The 17,090-nt window shown below is 41.5% G+C and overlaps 2 protein-coding genes and 4 gene segments (V, D, J or C); 3 read left to right on the top strand and 3 right to left on the bottom strand.

Moving 5' to 3' along the window:
* The first annotated feature begins 113 nt into the window (after positions 1-113).
* On the top strand, positions 114-3,018 carry LOC115578287 (zinc finger and SCAN domain-containing protein 2-like). Its single transcript, XM_030411182.1, has 2 exons — positions 114-567; positions 1,090-3,018. The coding sequence occupies exons 1-2, from the start codon at positions 399-401 to the stop codon at positions 1,881-1,883; spliced, it is 963 nt and encodes a 320-aa protein (XP_030267042.1). The 5' UTR covers positions 114-398; the 3' UTR covers positions 1,884-3,018.
* A 466-nt stretch (positions 3,019-3,484) lies between these two features.
* On the top strand, positions 3,485-6,906 carry LOC115578276 (zinc finger protein 316-like). The gene is made up of 2 exons (XM_030411170.1): positions 3,485-4,172; positions 5,461-6,906. The coding sequence occupies exons 1-2, from the start codon at positions 4,001-4,003 to the stop codon at positions 6,534-6,536; spliced, it is 1,248 nt and encodes a 415-aa protein (XP_030267030.1). The 5' UTR covers positions 3,485-4,000; the 3' UTR covers positions 6,537-6,906.
* A 939-nt stretch (positions 6,907-7,845) lies between these two features.
* LOC115578298 (Ig kappa chain V-III region MOPC 63-like) lies at positions 7,846-8,370 on the bottom strand. The segment is given in 2 exon segments: positions 7,846-8,176; positions 8,273-8,370. Coding segments are annotated over 2 exon segments (267 nt in total).
* Positions 8,371-8,746: 376 nt separating this feature from the next.
* LOC115578291 (Ig kappa-b4 chain C region-like) lies at positions 8,747-10,445 on the top strand. The segment is given in 2 exon segments: positions 8,747-8,904; positions 9,936-10,445. Coding segments are annotated over 2 exon segments (492 nt in total).
* Positions 10,446-10,724: 279 nt separating this feature from the next.
* On the bottom strand, positions 10,725-12,206 carry LOC115578293 (immunoglobulin kappa variable 1-39-like). The segment is given in 2 exon segments: positions 10,725-11,878; positions 12,095-12,206. Coding segments are annotated over 2 exon segments (360 nt in total).
* A 3,959-nt stretch (positions 12,207-16,165) lies between these two features.
* LOC115578254 (Ig kappa chain V region 3381-like) lies at positions 16,166-16,653 on the bottom strand. The segment is given in 2 exon segments: positions 16,166-16,494; positions 16,602-16,653. Coding segments are annotated over 2 exon segments (381 nt in total).
* Positions 16,654-17,090: the final 437 nt, after the last annotated feature.

Below are 17,090 nucleotides of genomic sequence, written 5' to 3'. Positions count from 1 at the left end.
ACCTTCAAAGTAAAAGCGCCACTGTGGTGAAATTACAGTTCAATGTGTCGCAGCCCTTGTTTTATTTTAAAGATTAGAAAATGGCCCCGGAAGCACTTCCATGTCCTCTTTTCACTGTTTGTACAAGATGGCGGCGAACAGAAGAAGCCCCGTCGCATGATCGCCGTTCATCCCGGAAACAGAAGGAGGAAACCAGAACCAGAGTCCACCAGAGTCCGTCAGAGTCCACCAGAGTCCAACCAGGGTCAACCGGAGTCCACCGGAGTCCACCAGAGTCCTCTCCCAACAGTCTACAAACCTGTAGTAAGAGTAGGCTGAAGTAAACTGACAAGGACTTTGTGTCACACCTGCTAACAACACTGACTGTTGGAGAGAAAAGTTGTTTTTATCGTGTGAAAATGTCTAAAGTCCAAACGCTGAGAGTTTTTATGAAGCAGCGACTAACTGCAGCTTTTGAAGAGATATTTGATCTATTTGAAAGAACGATAGCAGAGTACGAGGAGGAACTGTGTCGACAGAGCAAACTGCTGCAGGATGCTGGGAAGTCTGACGTCCAGAACACAGCAGGTGTGTGGAGGCTTTTATTAAAGAGGTCATATGTTCAAGTTCATACTTTTATTGTGGAGGGTCCTGGTAGAATAGGTTTACATACTGTAATTTTTCTCATATGGTGCAACATCCCTGTTTACACTTTGTATTGATTGGGCATCACGTAACAGGCAGGATGTAGCTAATCAGAGGCAGGATATGCCAGGTAAGGTAGTGTGATCCAAAATAACGGTGCTACAGCTGGTAACCATGGCAGCGGTACAGCCGTGTATCAACATTAACATAACGGCTGTTACATGTGATGTGATGCACGCTAGTTACAGAAGTAAAGGCTCAACTCCAAACTGGGCGTGAGACGAGGGCTGCTCAGTTGGTTGCGATTTGTAACATCAGAAATAGATGTCACTAAATCTTACACACTGGACCTTTTCATTAAGAACCAACTCCAGTTCAGAACCAGCCTTTGGGATTCACCTCTCTGTATAATATCCTCAAATGATTGATAATGGTACATTTATGTCTTGTGTTTGTGTTTTTCAGAGTGTCCTCCAAATGTCAAGACGTTTCTGGAGAATAAAGAGGATCCTCCTGAGCAGCAGGAGTGGAGCTCCAGTCTGGACCAGGAGGACTCTCCAGAGCTGCCACACATTAAAGAGGAGGAGGAGGAACTCTGGACCCGTCAGGAGGGAGAGCAGCTTCGAAGGCTGGAGGAGGCTGATGACAAGTTCACATTCACTCCTGTCCCTGTGAGGAGTGATGGAAAGGATGAAGAGGAACCTCAGTCCTCACAGCTTCATCAGAGACAACCTATCTGGATGAGAGATGATGAGGACTGTGGAGGATCAGAACCAGTCATGGACTCTGGTCAAAGACACGTACAAGCAGCTGGTAATAAAACCTCACACAGTAATGAAGGTGTGAAGCAGAGCAGCGAACCTCAGTTAGGTTTCGATAAGGATCGTCTGCAGATCCACACAAGCTGTCGCACAGGAGAAAAAACATTTACCTGCCAATTTTGTGGTAAGACTTTTACGAAAAGCTCAAATTTGACGACTCACCTAAGAGTTCATACAGGGGAGAAGCCGTTCACCTGCTCAGTTTGCAACGCAAGTTTTAGTCTGCGATGCACGCTGGTGAACCACATGAGAGTTCATACTGGAGAGAAACCATTTGGCTGCTCTGTTTGCAGTAAAAGGTTTTCTAAAAAGGCGAATTTGACCACACATATGGCCCTGCACACCGAGGAGAAGCCCTTTAAATGCAGTGTTTGTGACAAAAGATTCACTTGGCATTCACAGGTCAAAAACCACAAGTGTGCTGACGGAAGCAGGTGAAGGTGGAGAGCTGGAACTGTACAGAAACCAACAGAGACAATACAACAGTAAAATATACTGCTCTGATGTTCTGCCACGAGCAGGTAACGACTCTGAACATGTTTAAGAACTAATTGTGTACTTAAATGTGATTAGATCAGCTGTTTTAAAGGGGTGTAACGGTTCACCGAACTCATGCATGAACCAAGACTGCAAACCCCGAACAAATGTTTTTGCATCTTTAATCGCCAAATTGCAACACAAACATGTTCTGTTTTCCATCAAAAGAAACATATTGAAATGGAACCAGAAGTTGCTCTGGTCCGCCATCTTTCAGTCATCACAAAGCTCTTGTTTGTGCTCTGAGGAGCGATGAGCGAGGACTTATAAGAGCCGCCTTCACAGAAGTCGTTTTAACACCCAGCACGCCTCCTTGTTGGATATCAGTTATTGATTGGATGCTGCAGCTGATCGGGCTGATCTGATACATCACAACATCACTGGAGACGTGAAGTGACGACAGACAACAGATTCAACTCTTATGTTTCAATCCCAAGTTTATGAATTTGTTTTCTTCACCATCCAGTTGAATATCTGTGTCTTCATTAGTTAGAACGATTTGTATTTACATGATTGAAGTCAGAGAGAGAAGGAGAGTCCGTCCGTCAGCAAGAATTACTTTGTACATTATATCATTGTTTCAGTGTAGTCACATGTGAGGTTTGATATGCTTTATAATTTCCATTTCCCCAGAGACATTTAGCCTGATACATAATCTCCAGTGTTCAAAAAACACAATAATCACATTCTGGTTTATGAATAAATCATACAAAAACATAATCTGTCAGTCAAAATGGTTCCTGTGCCCCTGAGCAGACACTGTAAATACAGAACGGTGCTTGTTATTCGTCTTCAGGTGTCTGTTGAACAGGCAAACGGCTGCAGAGACGTCAGCAGACTCACATAACACTTCAGCGGGAAGTTTTCAGCACTCTGAAAACATATTTCCAGTTTCTTCTCTCTGTGGTTTCCTAAGGCTCTTCTCTATGTTGTGTGTCCTTGTCTCCTCTGGCCTATGTTGTCATCTGATTTAAGGTTCTTCAGATTTTATAATCTAAAATAAATCTATGAACTGTATTTATTCTCTACAACATGAGAAACTTTGTTTAGCAGAATATTGATGTCCCTCCACTCCCACATCTCCTCTCACACTTATCATAAACACTAAAACACACCTCAGATTTACACCACAGATCTATTGTAACAGATAAACTCTCCAACAGTACATAAAGTAGTTAAAATAATTCCCAACTTGACCAAATGCAGAATCATAATGCTGCTTTCATGTTAAACGTATCAGTGATAATAATCCAATGATATAACAGACGGTTTGAAATATCATTGACAGGAGCCGTTCTGCTGCCAAACACATGATTATTTTAATACATTTTGTACTGTTTGCCTTTAATTTACTTGTAGCATCTCTATATTTATTTATTTAAGGATCTGGATGTTTCCAGTCTTGTTAATTCTTAAAAAAAATATATATATATTGTACAGACCACTTTTATTTTGAAAATCATCTGGGAAATGGCACCGGATGTGCTTGTTCCAACCGTGACAAACATTTCAGCTTCTTCCGGTTTGTACCAGCGGTCGTGAGCGTCTCCATTAGATGAACAGACAGAGATCCACCGAAGTCTGTGTGGATCAACTTGTTTAAGTGAACTTTGAGATCTTTGAGGAAGTTTCTCCTCTGACTCGCTTCTCAGTTTAGTGAAGAAAAAAGCTATAAATGCGAAGCTAAAGGACGTTAGCGTCGCTTGCTAGCTCCCCAGAGAACAAACTGTTAACAGACCCAAAATGTCTGAACAGACTCAGTGATGTTCACTTTACTTGTGAAGTGTCTAATATCTGAATTACCTCCTGCAACGAAGATAGCTCTCTATCTGGAAATAGACGGAGCCGTGATCTGATTTATCACCGGAGTGAGCAGACAGTTTTTTAACAGCTGAATCATCTGCTGCTGTCCTGCGGAGCTAATGAAGCTAACTTAGCTTGTTAGCTGGAAGTAGACGGAGCCGAGCGGACTGGGAACCGAGTGATTCTGGAGGAAAAGTTCGTGTGAGTCAGTGAAAATGTCTAAAGTCCAAACGCTGAGAGTTTTTATGAAGCAGCGACTAACTGCGGCTGCTGAAGAGATATTTGAGCTGTTTGAAAGAACGATAGCAGAGTACGAGGAGGAACTGTGTCGACAACGGAAACTACTGGACGCTGTTTTCAAGCCTCAGGTCCAGTTACACAGAACAGGTCGGTTCTGCTCTTTATCATCCTGTGTACAAATATCACAATGAGGCAATGAAACTCTCAGTAATGGCTCAACATGCTCATAACATTTGTGTGAAAGAAAATCAGTCTCATGCAAACTGTAACTAACTTCCCACCATCCAGTTAAAGATCTGTGTTAACATGTTTCTCTCAACAACTTTCTTCATTTATATTCAGTATGAGAAAGTTTCTGTTCTTCTAAAATTTTCTGTTTTCCCCATTTCACTTTAAATATGGATGTAAAGACATGAAGTAACAGGTAACTGTCAGTGTGATTGGTCACCGATGCTCGTTTTAAAAACCGACACTGACATCAGGGAGTAAAAACTTCTGATATGAACATATCTGCTGACTTACACACTTTGAGCCTTTAAATGTGTTTATGAAACACTTGTGACAAAGACATGTGAGGGCGCGTTTCCACATGGTATTTTTGTCTGAGCAGCAGAATCTTTTTTCTGTATTTCATCTTTGTTTTGAGTGCTTTTGTCTCCTGTGGATGATGTCACAGACACGAGACGCCTCTGCCTGAAAGAAATCACCATGTGGAGCTGATGGACCGATGACTTTCTCCAGTTGTCACAATAAACTTTATAATCTTAAGTAACATTAATGCAATGAAACAGTATATATTATTAAGTTAATTATTAATTTAAATAATCGTTCCGCATTATAATCTTCTAAGAGAAAAAGATTTCATATCGACGCTGTAAAAGAATGACAGGATGTGGATAAATTAAAATATGATGTTTAAACAGCTTGCTAATGTAAATGCATAAAGACATAGAAGAAGTAAAAGTAAAGTGCAGTATTCTCTTGACATACAACCCTTGAATAATTATACTGAACTTTATTTATATAGAACCTTTTAAAACACAGTTACAAACTGCTTTACAAACCGATTCAATACAAAGTGATTAAAAAAAACAAAAAAACATGCAATAATAAAGCAGATAACAACATCACTGACAGGAAATTTTAAACAAATGAAATTTCATAATTACAAGGCAAATCCTCCTTTCAGCCTCTATCCCAGTAAGACAGCGAACCGTCATTTCCTGTAGCGAGAAGGTGGCGCTGTAACGAACGTGAGCGTGGAATCACAGCTGCTTTCCTGCTCGGACAAAACTCTAAACACATCATGTGCTCGTTTGAGTTTGAATAACTTCCCAGGATTTTGTACAAAATGTGAAGCATTCAGTGTTTATTTCAGTTGTTTACATGCTAACAGGATATTACAGTTTTCTTTAACATGTTAATGTTTCCACAGATGTCCAGCAGCTGTCGGTGAGTGAAGAAGAGGATCCTCCTGAGCAGCAGGAGTGGAGCTCCAGTCTGGACCAGGAGGACCCACCAGAGCTGCCACACATTAAAGAGGAACAAGAGGAACTCTGGACCCGTCAGGAGGGAGAGCAGCTTCCAGGACTGGAGGAGGCTGATATCACCAAGTTCACCTTCACTCCTGTCCCTGTGAAGAGTGAAGAAGATGATGAAGAGGAACCTCAGTCCTCACAGAAGCTTCTGATGGAGACGGAAGCTGATGGGGAGGACTGTGGAGAACCAGAACCAGCCTGGAACTGTAATCCAGATTCTCATTTACAGTCAGCTGCTCATGATGAGATGTCACACTCCTCTGAACCGGAGACTGATGACGACGTGTCTGGAGCTGAGAGTAACGACTGCTGTGATTGGGAGGAAACCAGGGAGCCTCAACCAGGTTCAAACTGTCTGCAGGACAATGACGTATCTGTAAGTGATGTGACATTTTATACTGGAGAAACATCCATTAACTCCTCTGATTGTGCTACAAGCTTCGGACACGAGGGACAGGAACAGGATGGAATCCCAGCAGGGGTGAAACCATTTATTTGCCCAGTTTGTGGTAAAAGTTATCACATTAAGAACTCTTTAAATACTCACATGAGAAGTCATTCAGGAGGACGCTTCAGCTGCTCGGAGTGTAAAAAAACTTTTCACTGCCGAAGATATCTTGTGAACCACATGAGGACCCACACAGGGGAGAAACCCTTCAGCTGTTCTGTCTGTGATACAAGATTCGCCAAGAGCTCGACTCTGAAGTCTCACTTGAGAGTTCATACAGGAGAAAAACCTTTCACCTGCTCAGTTTGTAAAGCAAGTTTCAGCCACAGATACAATTTGGCCACACACATGAGAGTCCACACTGGTGAGAAGCCGTTCAGGTGTTCAGTTTGTGGAAAGAGATTCACACAGCTTGGATCTGTGAGAAGACACTCGATTGTCCACACGAGGGAGAAACCGTTTAGTTGCAGCTTTCATATGAATGAACACAAGTGTGTCGATGAGTGCAGCAGAGAGGCGTGTTGAACCAGGTTCTCTCCAGCAGGACTGAAGTTCTGAAGGAAAGACTTTACTCGGCACTGATCAGTTTCAAACCGTGACATGGATCCAAAACAAGTTTATGTTTTCATGAACGATGAAGCGACTTGATTGTTAAATTACGTTTTCTTTGGTGTCCTACACGGTTTTGGTTTTCTTTTGCAGGTACTGAACTTATTTAGAATTATTTTGCTAATCTAAAATATATTTAAACTGTGTAATATATTATTATAGTTATTTACTGGTGATGATCTAAACCACTAGTGTAGCATTATGATCATCGATTGTTTGAAATGTAATTAATGAATAAAACGTGTCGATTAACCTCCTGATAATAAAAATCTACTAATTTAACAGACTCACCTGATGTTTAATTCATGTCTTACTTTGTGTAAAAAATTATTGTAGCTGCTCAAACTTCATTTGTTTTATTCTGGACAAATCACAAGTTTGAGATGACCACGTTGCCTTTAAAGCAAAGTAATATACTTTAAATATTTTAGAGGAGCTTGTTCTTGATAATATTATTGTAGCTTATATGTAGAAATCTAAACTTAAAACTATTTCATTTCTACAGTGTGTGTCACTGTTTCTCCATGTGATGATGTTTTCTCTGATGTCCACTGGATGGCAGTAGAGTCCCACTGAACCACTTTTACAAACAGAAATGAGACTTTGTTGATTCCTCAACGGGGAAATTCAGGCGTCAGGGCACCTTTCAGGTTGAGTGAAAGATAAAATTGAAAGAAGATCAAAGCAAACAGAATACACAATAGAATAAAAGATACATAGTCTGTTAATGAAAATAAAGACTACACGATACAAAGTATGTGTCAAGAAAAAGTGATCTCACGTGTGAACTGGACACTTTCACAACCGATAAGCTTTTTCCCCACATATGGATTAAAAGATATGGAGAAATGTAAATGTTTTCACAATGTGATCACCTTTTTCACCTGTAGATTATTATTTCCAGATTCCAGGTGTTTACAGGAGATTGTTTTTCCCCACATATGAAAGTTATTAATTTTCAATTTCAATCATGAATTTTTATGATCAAACGCAATTGGTGCTTTTTCAAATGTGACAAAACACGTGGAAAATGGTATGAAAAAAAATATGATTAAGAGGTTTGTTTTTTAATCTGGTGGTTGGGTTCTCTTGGGGTGTGTGTGTGTGTGTGTGTGTGTGTGTGTGTGTCAGTGAAGTGTATCAGTCTCTGCAGTAGCTTCCAGCTGCAGCAGTCAGTTCAGTTTCTGAGGGAGGTTTTTGTACGACTCTTTTTCACTGTGTGAACACATGCTGGCTGTTGATGGAATGATGACTCTGACAGTAGTAAACTCCTGAGTCTTCAGCCTGAACTCCACTGATGGTCAGAGTGAAGTCAACTCCATTCCCTGCTCCACTTCCACTGAATCTGGACGAGATTCCAGATAATCTGTCTGTTGTTCAGTAGATGAGAGCTTTCGGAGTTTCTCCAGGTTTCTGATGGTACCAGGCCAGGAAGTATTGAGCACCAGAGTACTGAGTAACTTGTCTGCTGGCCTTACAGTCAATAGAAACAGTTTGACCGAGCTGCAGTGATTTGGCTGCTGACTGAGTCAAGACAACATTTTGTCCAGCAGAGCCTGAGGAGAGAGAAGAAACACTGGACATGAGACGCTGAGGTGAAACTCAGATACACTCCAAATGATTTTCACAGGACAGAAACATGATGTTCTCACCCTGAGTGAAGCAGAGCAGAGTCCAGATGAGGACGGAGGTCAAAGTCATGTTTGTGATGAGGAGGATTTCTGTGTCTTCTGTTGTCATGAAGGACAGCTGTCAGTCATCCAGTGTTCAACTCTCAGGACTATAAACTCTCCCAGAGCACTGGAGCATGCTGCTGCTGATGCAAAGTGGCTCTCTATGGAAATGTTCTGACTGACTCCAACAGGGACTTGGATCACTCTCATCATGCTGCTTATCAATCAATCAATCTGTTTATCAGAGTATTGATTAGAAAATATTTTGATACCAATTTCATCTAATTTTGGCTTCATGCTTATGGAAATCAAGGAGTTTGCAAATGCCGTCCGTCTAATTTAAATGAATTTAAAGAGAAAATAAAGTTTAATTTAAAAACAAATATATGTGAAATAAAAACATGTTTTGTGTAAATCTGTGTCTCTGTGTTATCGTCACTTTTCATGTCAGCTGATGATATTTTACAATCAGAGACTGATTCAGTTGAGTGTGTTTGTGTCAAAGTCAGAGAGCCGTGTCTCTCTACAGTCAGAGGTTTTTGTACGACGGCTCAGTCAGTTTGTATCACTGTGGTACACGTTCGGTGGAGGAACCAGACTGGAACTTGGAAGTAAGTCAAATATTTAAATGTTTTTATCATTTCAGTCACAATTTTTATTTCTTATTTAAATTTGAAGAAAACTGTCTCTTCTCTGTATTTATATTTAATATTTGCATGAATAAGTTTTTGCTAAGTGACAAAGTTCACTTCAGAAATAGAAATTCAAAAACTGATCGAAGAATATGAAGATAGAAAACATGAAGCCAGAAGATAAATGATTATTTTAAACTTTAATAGTGAATCTTGTAGGCTGAGTTCAGTCAGACAGAGTCAGAGCCGTGTCTCTCTACAGTCAGAGGTTTTTGTACGACGGCTCAGTCAGTTTGTATCACTGTGGTGGACTTTTGGTGGAGGAACCAGACTGGAACTTGGAAGTAAGTTTCTGCACAAATACTACATAAAATACTGTAAAGTTACTTTTTAATTCATGTTTTTTTGGATGTTTGAGGCAGATAAATATATCTTGTTTTAATTCCAGCACTTTTAGTCTCCATGTGTTAATTCTGCTCCTTTATCATGGAGGCTAACTCAGAGCAGCTTCACTAAACATTTCTTTACACATTCCTGTCAAAGTGACATTTAAACAGCTTGAAGTGCAGAAAAGATAAAACTGTTTCAAATGATTTTATTTTCCACCTGGATGATAACAGTATTGAAGACGATTTTAAATAATCCGCATGTAGAACATTTGATCGTAGTCGGTTGATTTTCTGCTTTTGTGTATGTGTCCACTAAATACTTTAAAGTAACATATAGTTCAGGTTTTGGATGATTGTGATGAGAAAGTGTTTGCTCTTTTATTTCCAGTGTAGTTTGACATGTTTCAGGTCATATGAGGACTCTTTGTGTGCTGATATGCATGAGAGGTTTCTGAAAGGGAAGTGAAACCATGTGTGAGTGAGTGACTGGTGGAGCAGAAAAACCCTCTGACAGAAACTCCTTAAAGGACTAAATCATGTCTCACACAGTGAAGGTGTCCAGGTTGAGTTTGATTGACAGCCGTGTGGTCCCTGTCCTCTAAGCTGATTGGTGTCTCCTAGGTGATGTCCGTCCCACCCTGACGGTGCTGCCCCCCTCCAGTGAGGAGCTGCAGCAGGGGAAGGCCACGCTCATGTGTCTGGCCAACAAGGGCTTCCCCTCAGACTGGAGTCTGTCCTGGAAGGTGGACGGCAGCAGCAGCAGCAGCAGCAGCAGCTGGGAGCAGAGCAGGAGCCCCGGGGTGCTGGAGAAGGACGGCCGCTACAGCTGGAGCAGCACCCTGAGGCTCCCTGCAGACCAGTGGAGGAAGGTGGGCTCTGTGACCTGTGAGGCCACCCAGGGCTCCCAGACTCCAGTCTCAGAGACACTGAGGAGAGACCAGTGTTCCCAGTCCTGACCTGACTCACTGGGACTCTGCTGCTGGTTTTACTCTCATACTGCTCTCAGTCTGCACTCTGTAACTATCTCTCTCTTTCATCTGACATGTTTCAGCAGCAATATTTACCAGCTTGTTGCTGCGTCTCAATATTATTTCACTCTTTCCACATAATAAAGACGTGTTGATCAAAGAAGCTGTTTTCATCTTTATTATCATCAAAGTGTGTGAATGATTTTATCTTCATGGTGTCAGTGACTTTATTAAATCCAGAGACAAACTGAGCTGTGATGATTTTAAAACTAATGTGTGAGATCACATCATGTGCAGCCAAATACACTGAATATTAAAGGAGGTTGTAAACTCAGACAAAACTCATAATTATAATCTAATCAGTACAAACCAGTGATGGCAGTAGTATAACTTCATAATCTGCTTTCATAATCAATAAAATACCCTCAGGACTGTAAAAAAATAACTATCTTGTAATTGCAGCAGAGTTATCTGTAATAATAAAAATTTATACAAAACTCATGTGAGGAACGTTTTAATTAACATCCTCCCATCATCTCTTATTACTGCTGTGAGATAATGATAAAGACTTGTTGTTTCAAATGTATCCAAAGGAAATGCATCACCTTTTAAGTAAACCAAGAGCATTTTTTGAATATTATGTCCTAAATCTGGAGAAAACAGCATGATATCATCGACGTAGAGAGAAATAAAAAGAGTGTGATCAACAAACTTCACTTTCAAAATATTCATATGCTGCTTGTGCTAAAATCTTCAACCACAGAGATTAATGATGGATGGAAAAAGCAAATACAAGTGTTGCTGAATTTCATACTGCAGGATGTTTTTGTTTCAATCATCATTTTTCTTTTTTTCTTGTAATGTAAAACACAAAACATGACTAAAATGTCAAATTGACATGAACAAATAATTTGACAACTTGAATGAAACCAGATGTTTTATAGATTCAGTTTATACTTTAACTAATGACTATTTGGGTTTCTATGAAAAATGATGGAAGATTAAAACATTAATCATTTTAGTGTCCACATGTTATTAAACTGTAGAACTGAAGTATTTCAGCAGAGGTTAGCATCTACAGACAGAAGAATGTTTCAATCCCTGTTTTACTGAAAGTATAAAAAGCAGAACTTTTTGGATTAAATACAGTATATTTAGTGTTAAAATGTTGAAAGTGATTATTATTGAAGATATTCTTGTAGTGAAACCTCTGTTGTTTAGTGTCAGTGCAGCTGTTGGGTCAGATCAGTTCCTCTCCAGCTGAGGGAGGTTTTTGTACGACGCTTTTTCACTGTGTGAACGGTGTGCTCCAACCCTGCTGACAGTAGTAAACTCCTGAATCTTCAGCCTGAACTCCTCTGATGGTCAGAGTGAAGTCAGTCCCAGATCCACTTCCACTGAAACGACTTGAAACTCCAGACTGACGGCTTGTAGCTCCATAAATCAGGAGTTGAGGAGCTTGTCCAGGTTTCTGAAGGTACCAGTGGAGGTTGCTTCTAACAGTTGTACTGGTTCTACATCTGATAGAAACAGTCTGTCCTGCAGCAGACGACTGAGCTCCAGGAGACTGAGTCAGGGTGATTTCTCCTGATGAACCTGGAAAACATGAAAAAGAGGAGAAGAGTTATTGAGACAAATCCAGTTTGGAGAAAGATGATCAACATCCAAACAGAAGAGGATGATTTGTTTAACATGGAGAACAGATGGAAGAAGGTCCATGCTGCTTGTTTCAGTGTTTCTCCATCATAGCAGAACATCACTGTGGTGAACCTGGTGGCATCCTGAAGCAAAGTTTTCAGCAGAGAGTCTCACCTTGAACAAGGAGCCCCAGGGTGGCCAGCAGTAGAATCAGTGACATCATCATTGTGCTGCCGGCGTGTCAGTGGCTGTGAAAGGCCTGGACAGCCACTGATCAACACTGGCCTCTTAACGGCTGGAGCAGAGAGGCAGGACACATATGCAAACACACAGAGTCAGTGAAGTGTAGCTGTCCTCAACACATCAGCCTGTTTCCTCCTCACTGCTGAAGGCACTGACCAAAGATTTACATACTGGCATGTAGAGGATACTGACAACGTCAGGAGTCAAGTCATCCAGTGATTTGTGGACAGTTTGGTTCAGTCTGTCCAGTTTGGTAACATGAACTTCTTTGACATTGATTAGTGACATTGATCACACTTTGTTCTAGAGAACTCTAATGAGACATTATAAGTTGTACTTTTTGTGAAACTAGACCATTTTTATTTCCTACCTGTTAGACTGTTATCAGACAGGTAGAGATTTATTAGCGATACAGAAAATGTACCACAAAATAAAACCACGGTGACACTGATATATTGATATATATCAACTAGGGGTTGCATGACTTCAGATTTTTTGAAGTCGATTCTAATGTGATGAAAGTCGAGTCGACGTCGACTAGTCGCTGATGACGTCATTCATATTTTTCTGTCATAAACAAAATCACAGGAGGAGGGAATGTTTTGCAACAATCTGTATTAATTGACAACAGCATGCTTAGAAATCAGAAATCACACATCAGGAATATCAACAACAAGCTGTAAATCAGCTTTAACATTAATTTAACATGCCTATACACCTTAGGCTACACTGTATACTTCTCCCACATCAGTGCAAAAAAATACTGTAAACAAGGGAGGAAAACAATGCAGGCATGGACCTGCAAACCTGTTCATCACCATCAAAGTCCTGCTCAGACACAGCTCCTGTTTTTCGATCCTGGTTTGCGTGTAAAAACACGAGGGCATCGACGTGGGCAGGATGAAGGCTCGGCCACTGTCGCGTGATGGTATTTTCAGCCAGAGAAAAAATCCTTTCGCTGGGCGTGCTGGTGGCTGGAACGGCCAGGTAACGCTTGCCCAATTTAGCCAAACGGGGTAATCTGTCCTCATTCTCGGCCCACCACTGCAGCGGGTTTTGCATGGTAAGAATGTGCGGTGTTTGCAAATAATCACGGACCTCTTCCTCTGCAGTGCACTGATGACCGGCTCTCCGTCCACCGTGATAGTGCGGCCGAAAAGTTGCTCAAAGTCCTGCTCTAGTCTGGCTTTTTTCCCCCTCACTGGCTCTCCCTCCCTGCCATCCACCTCACCTATAATACAATTAATAACCAAGTTTACCAAGGCCACGCATTCAGAAATAGAAGACAATTTAAATTGACAGGTTGGATTAATTTCATTTAGCGCACTCACCTGTCGCTGCCAGCGGCTCTCCCTCCTCTTCAAGCAGGGCGTGAAGGTGGGTCTGGGCAGCCTCTTTTTTACTCTCCGGGATGAACTGAAGATGCTTGAACCGGGCATCAAGCCCACATGCCACAATGGGGATGGATTCCACCAGGTCATCTGAGTCCAGTTTGAACCATTTTTTTTAACTGCTCTCCAACCGTGATTTTGAAGTTGCGCACGGCAGCCAGGTCAGATGACTGAACACGCAGAGTTATGTTGACCATGTTGAAAATCACCAGGTAGATGAACGACAGTCCCACATGCAGTTCACCACACATTATTTCAGTGGCCTTGGCCAAGGGCTGCAGTACTGGAATAAGCTGTTCCACCAGCTCCCACTGTGACGCTTTCATGGCGAGGGATTTCTGGACACTTGGTTTTGTGACTGCTTCATCTGAAAGCACAGATTGCACCGCAGGTCGCCAGCGCAGAGTGGCGAAAGTGGCTGACAACTCTCCGTGCTGCATCAATAGCCCTCACTACATCAGGTAAGACTAAACCAGACTTTATTGCCAGCTGCAGCGTGTGGCCAGTGCATCCCAGATCTTCGGGGAACTTTTCACATAGCTCCATGGCTAAGTTTATGTTACTGGCATTATCGTGGACTGTGCAAAACACCGTTATGTCCCATTCCTTGATTATCTCAGAAAGACCGTCGGCAATATTGGCAGCTGTGTGCCTCTCTGACATCATGGATGTGTACAACACCTGGGCCTTCAGCTTCCACGCATCAGTGATATAGTGAGCGGTTACAGTGATGTACGGGTCCATGGTAGTGGATGTCCACAGATCTGTTGTTAGGGACACACTCTGGCCTTTCATTTCCCTCATGATATTTTCACGCAGGCTGTCGTACTGATGTTTAATAGTGTTCCATAACGTGCTGTAAGATGGGACTTCATAGCCAGGCTCAAAAAATGTAAGCATTTCTCTGAAGCCTTCTCCATGTACTGCAGCTAGAGGTCGAATGTCTTTGACAATGAAATTCACCAGCAAATTGGTGATTTGCTGCCGTCTTTTCTCTGTTACAGCAGCGTGTTTGGTGAAGTCGCAAATTGACTGCTGCCGCGAGGATTTAGGCCGTTCTTCTGCTAGCGGATGCTTTTTCAAATTGGTGTGCATAGCACTCATACTTTTGTTGTATTTGAGTACAGACTTGCATATTTTGCAAGTGACGGTGCTACTGGTCTCATCTTTGGTGAAATATTTCCACACGCTTGACGTACCCCTGCTAGTTTGCTACACAGATCCACCAGCCTCCTCACCTGTTGTTTTCTCTGAGGCGTCCATGTTGTACTGGCGACTACTCGACGTCACACGCAAAACGTCATTGTAGCCCTTAAAGTCGACTAGTCTGTGCAACCCCTAATATCAACACAAGATTCTAGCGAGAGTAACGGTAGTGTATCTGAGGGAAAAACCACAAGAACAATAACAACAATATGTCCAACAACTCTGACACTGTTTACAATGCACCAGCTAATCTAAAATTTAAAGTTTGAGACAGATTTGGATTTTATAAGAAGGAGGGACATTTGGACAAAAGTCTTTAATATGTAAGGTCTGTAGAACAGATATTAAGTACAGCGGTAGCACAACAAATCTGAAAACTTTCCTGGTGAGACGGCATGGAGAAAACTACGCCAGAGATGAGGAGTCTGTGGATGCTAACATTAGCAGGGTTACAGCTAGCACAAGCAAGAACACCCAAGACAACGACATGAATATTAAAGACTTCTTCCAGCCACAACTCGACGAGGTCATCACGCATCTGTAGCCTGTTTTATTGTGAAGGACTCACGACCTTACAGTGTGGTTGAGAGTGATGGCTTTCAAGACATGGTAAGGTAAACAATGCCACTTTTATATAAATGCTTTTTTTTTATATAATGGAAAATGAAACAAACAAACATTAAGAACTGTATCAGACTCCATTGTATCGAATCGCACCAATCGTTCATTATTTAAAATGTTTCGTCCCTGAATTGTATCGTAGCCGATGTATCTAGATGTGTATCAAATTGTCTTACGAGGGAGAGATGCATACACCTAATATATGTGAATGTATGGTGAGAAGCTCTGATAGAGAAAGTCATGTGATTTGTTTATGTGTGTGTATTTGTATGTGTGTGTGTCAGTTCAGTTTCCTAAGGAAGGTTTTTTCTGTGTGTGAACAACCGCTGACTGTTGATCTGATGATTAATCCTCCTGAATCTTCAGCCTGAACAGTGAAGTATTTTCTGCGATCTGCTGCCTTTAAAACAACTTTGAAAGTCTTTTTACATGTCAACTAGAATTTTGTTTACGTGTCAAAATAAAATAATGTCAAGTGTGAACTGGACACTTTCACGAACCAAATTGCTTTTTCCCCACATGAATGTTATTAATTTAAATTTTCAATCATGAGTTTGTTATGTTCAGACGCAATTAGTGCTTTTTCGAATGTGGATTAGAAATTTTGACATGTGGAAAATGGAAAAGAAAGTTATGATTAGGAGGTTTGTGTCATCATTTGGTGGTTGGGTTCTTTTGGTGTGTGTGTGTGCGTGTGTGTCAGTGAAGTGTATCAGTCTCTGCAGTAGCTTCCAGCTGCAGCAGTCAGTTCAGTTTCTGAGGGAGGTTTTTGTACGATGCTTTTTCACTGTGTGAACACATTCTGACTGTTGATGTAGTGATAACTCTGACAGTAGTAAACTGCAGCATCTTCAGCCTGAACTCCACTGATGGTCAGAGTGAAGTCTGTTGATGATCCACTGCCTGTAAAACGACCTGGAATCCCTGACATTCTCTCATTGGTGTAGCGAATCAGCAGTTTAGGAGTTTCTCCATCTTTCTGTTGGTACCAGTGCAAACAGCTACTGCAAGGAGAAGCAACCCTATGACTGGTCCTACAGGTGATGGTGACGGAGCCTCCCAGAGCAGAGCTCACTGCTCCAGGCTGAGTCACTGTGACCTGACCTCTGGACTCTGAGGACACAGAGACAGAAACATAAAGCAGCGTCATGGTTCTGTGGGCTTCATGTCAGAGGGACGGATGTTGATGGAGGAGAGGAGTTTGATTCTCTGGACTTTACCTGTGAAGCAGCAGCAGAGCAGAGTCCAGATGAGGACGGAGGTCAAAGTCATGTTTGTGATGAGGAGGATTTCTGTGTCTTCTGTTGTCATGAAGGACAGCTGTCAGTCATCCAGTGTTCAACTCTCAGGACTATAAACTCTCCCAGAGCACTGGAGCATGCTGCTGCTGATGCAAAGTGGCTCTCTATGGAAATGTTATGACTGACTCCAACAGGGACTTGATCACTTTCATCATGCTGCTGATCAATCAATCAATTTATCAGAGTATTGATGAGGAATGTGTCGGTGCTCAGTTAAATGTGGCTTTAGGTTGAGTTTGATGGAAAACCCTTTTTTCTAGAATATTTGTGTGAATTTCCCGAAATTCACTAAAACACAAATAAACATCACTGTCAGAAAAATTTAATAAATGTATCATAATTTGCAATAAACACGTGTTAATGATAATTATATTTAATTGTCAGGATTTCTTGGAGAGTTGTTTCTTC

This window comes from Sparus aurata, unplaced genomic scaffold (genome assembly GCF_900880675.1).
Source record: "Sparus aurata unplaced genomic scaffold, fSpaAur1.1, whole genome shotgun sequence".
NCBI lineage: Eukaryota > Metazoa > Chordata > Actinopteri > Spariformes > Sparidae > Sparus > Sparus aurata.
Note: the sequence above shows the minus strand (reverse complement) of the source record. Positions and strands in the feature narration are given on the sequence as shown.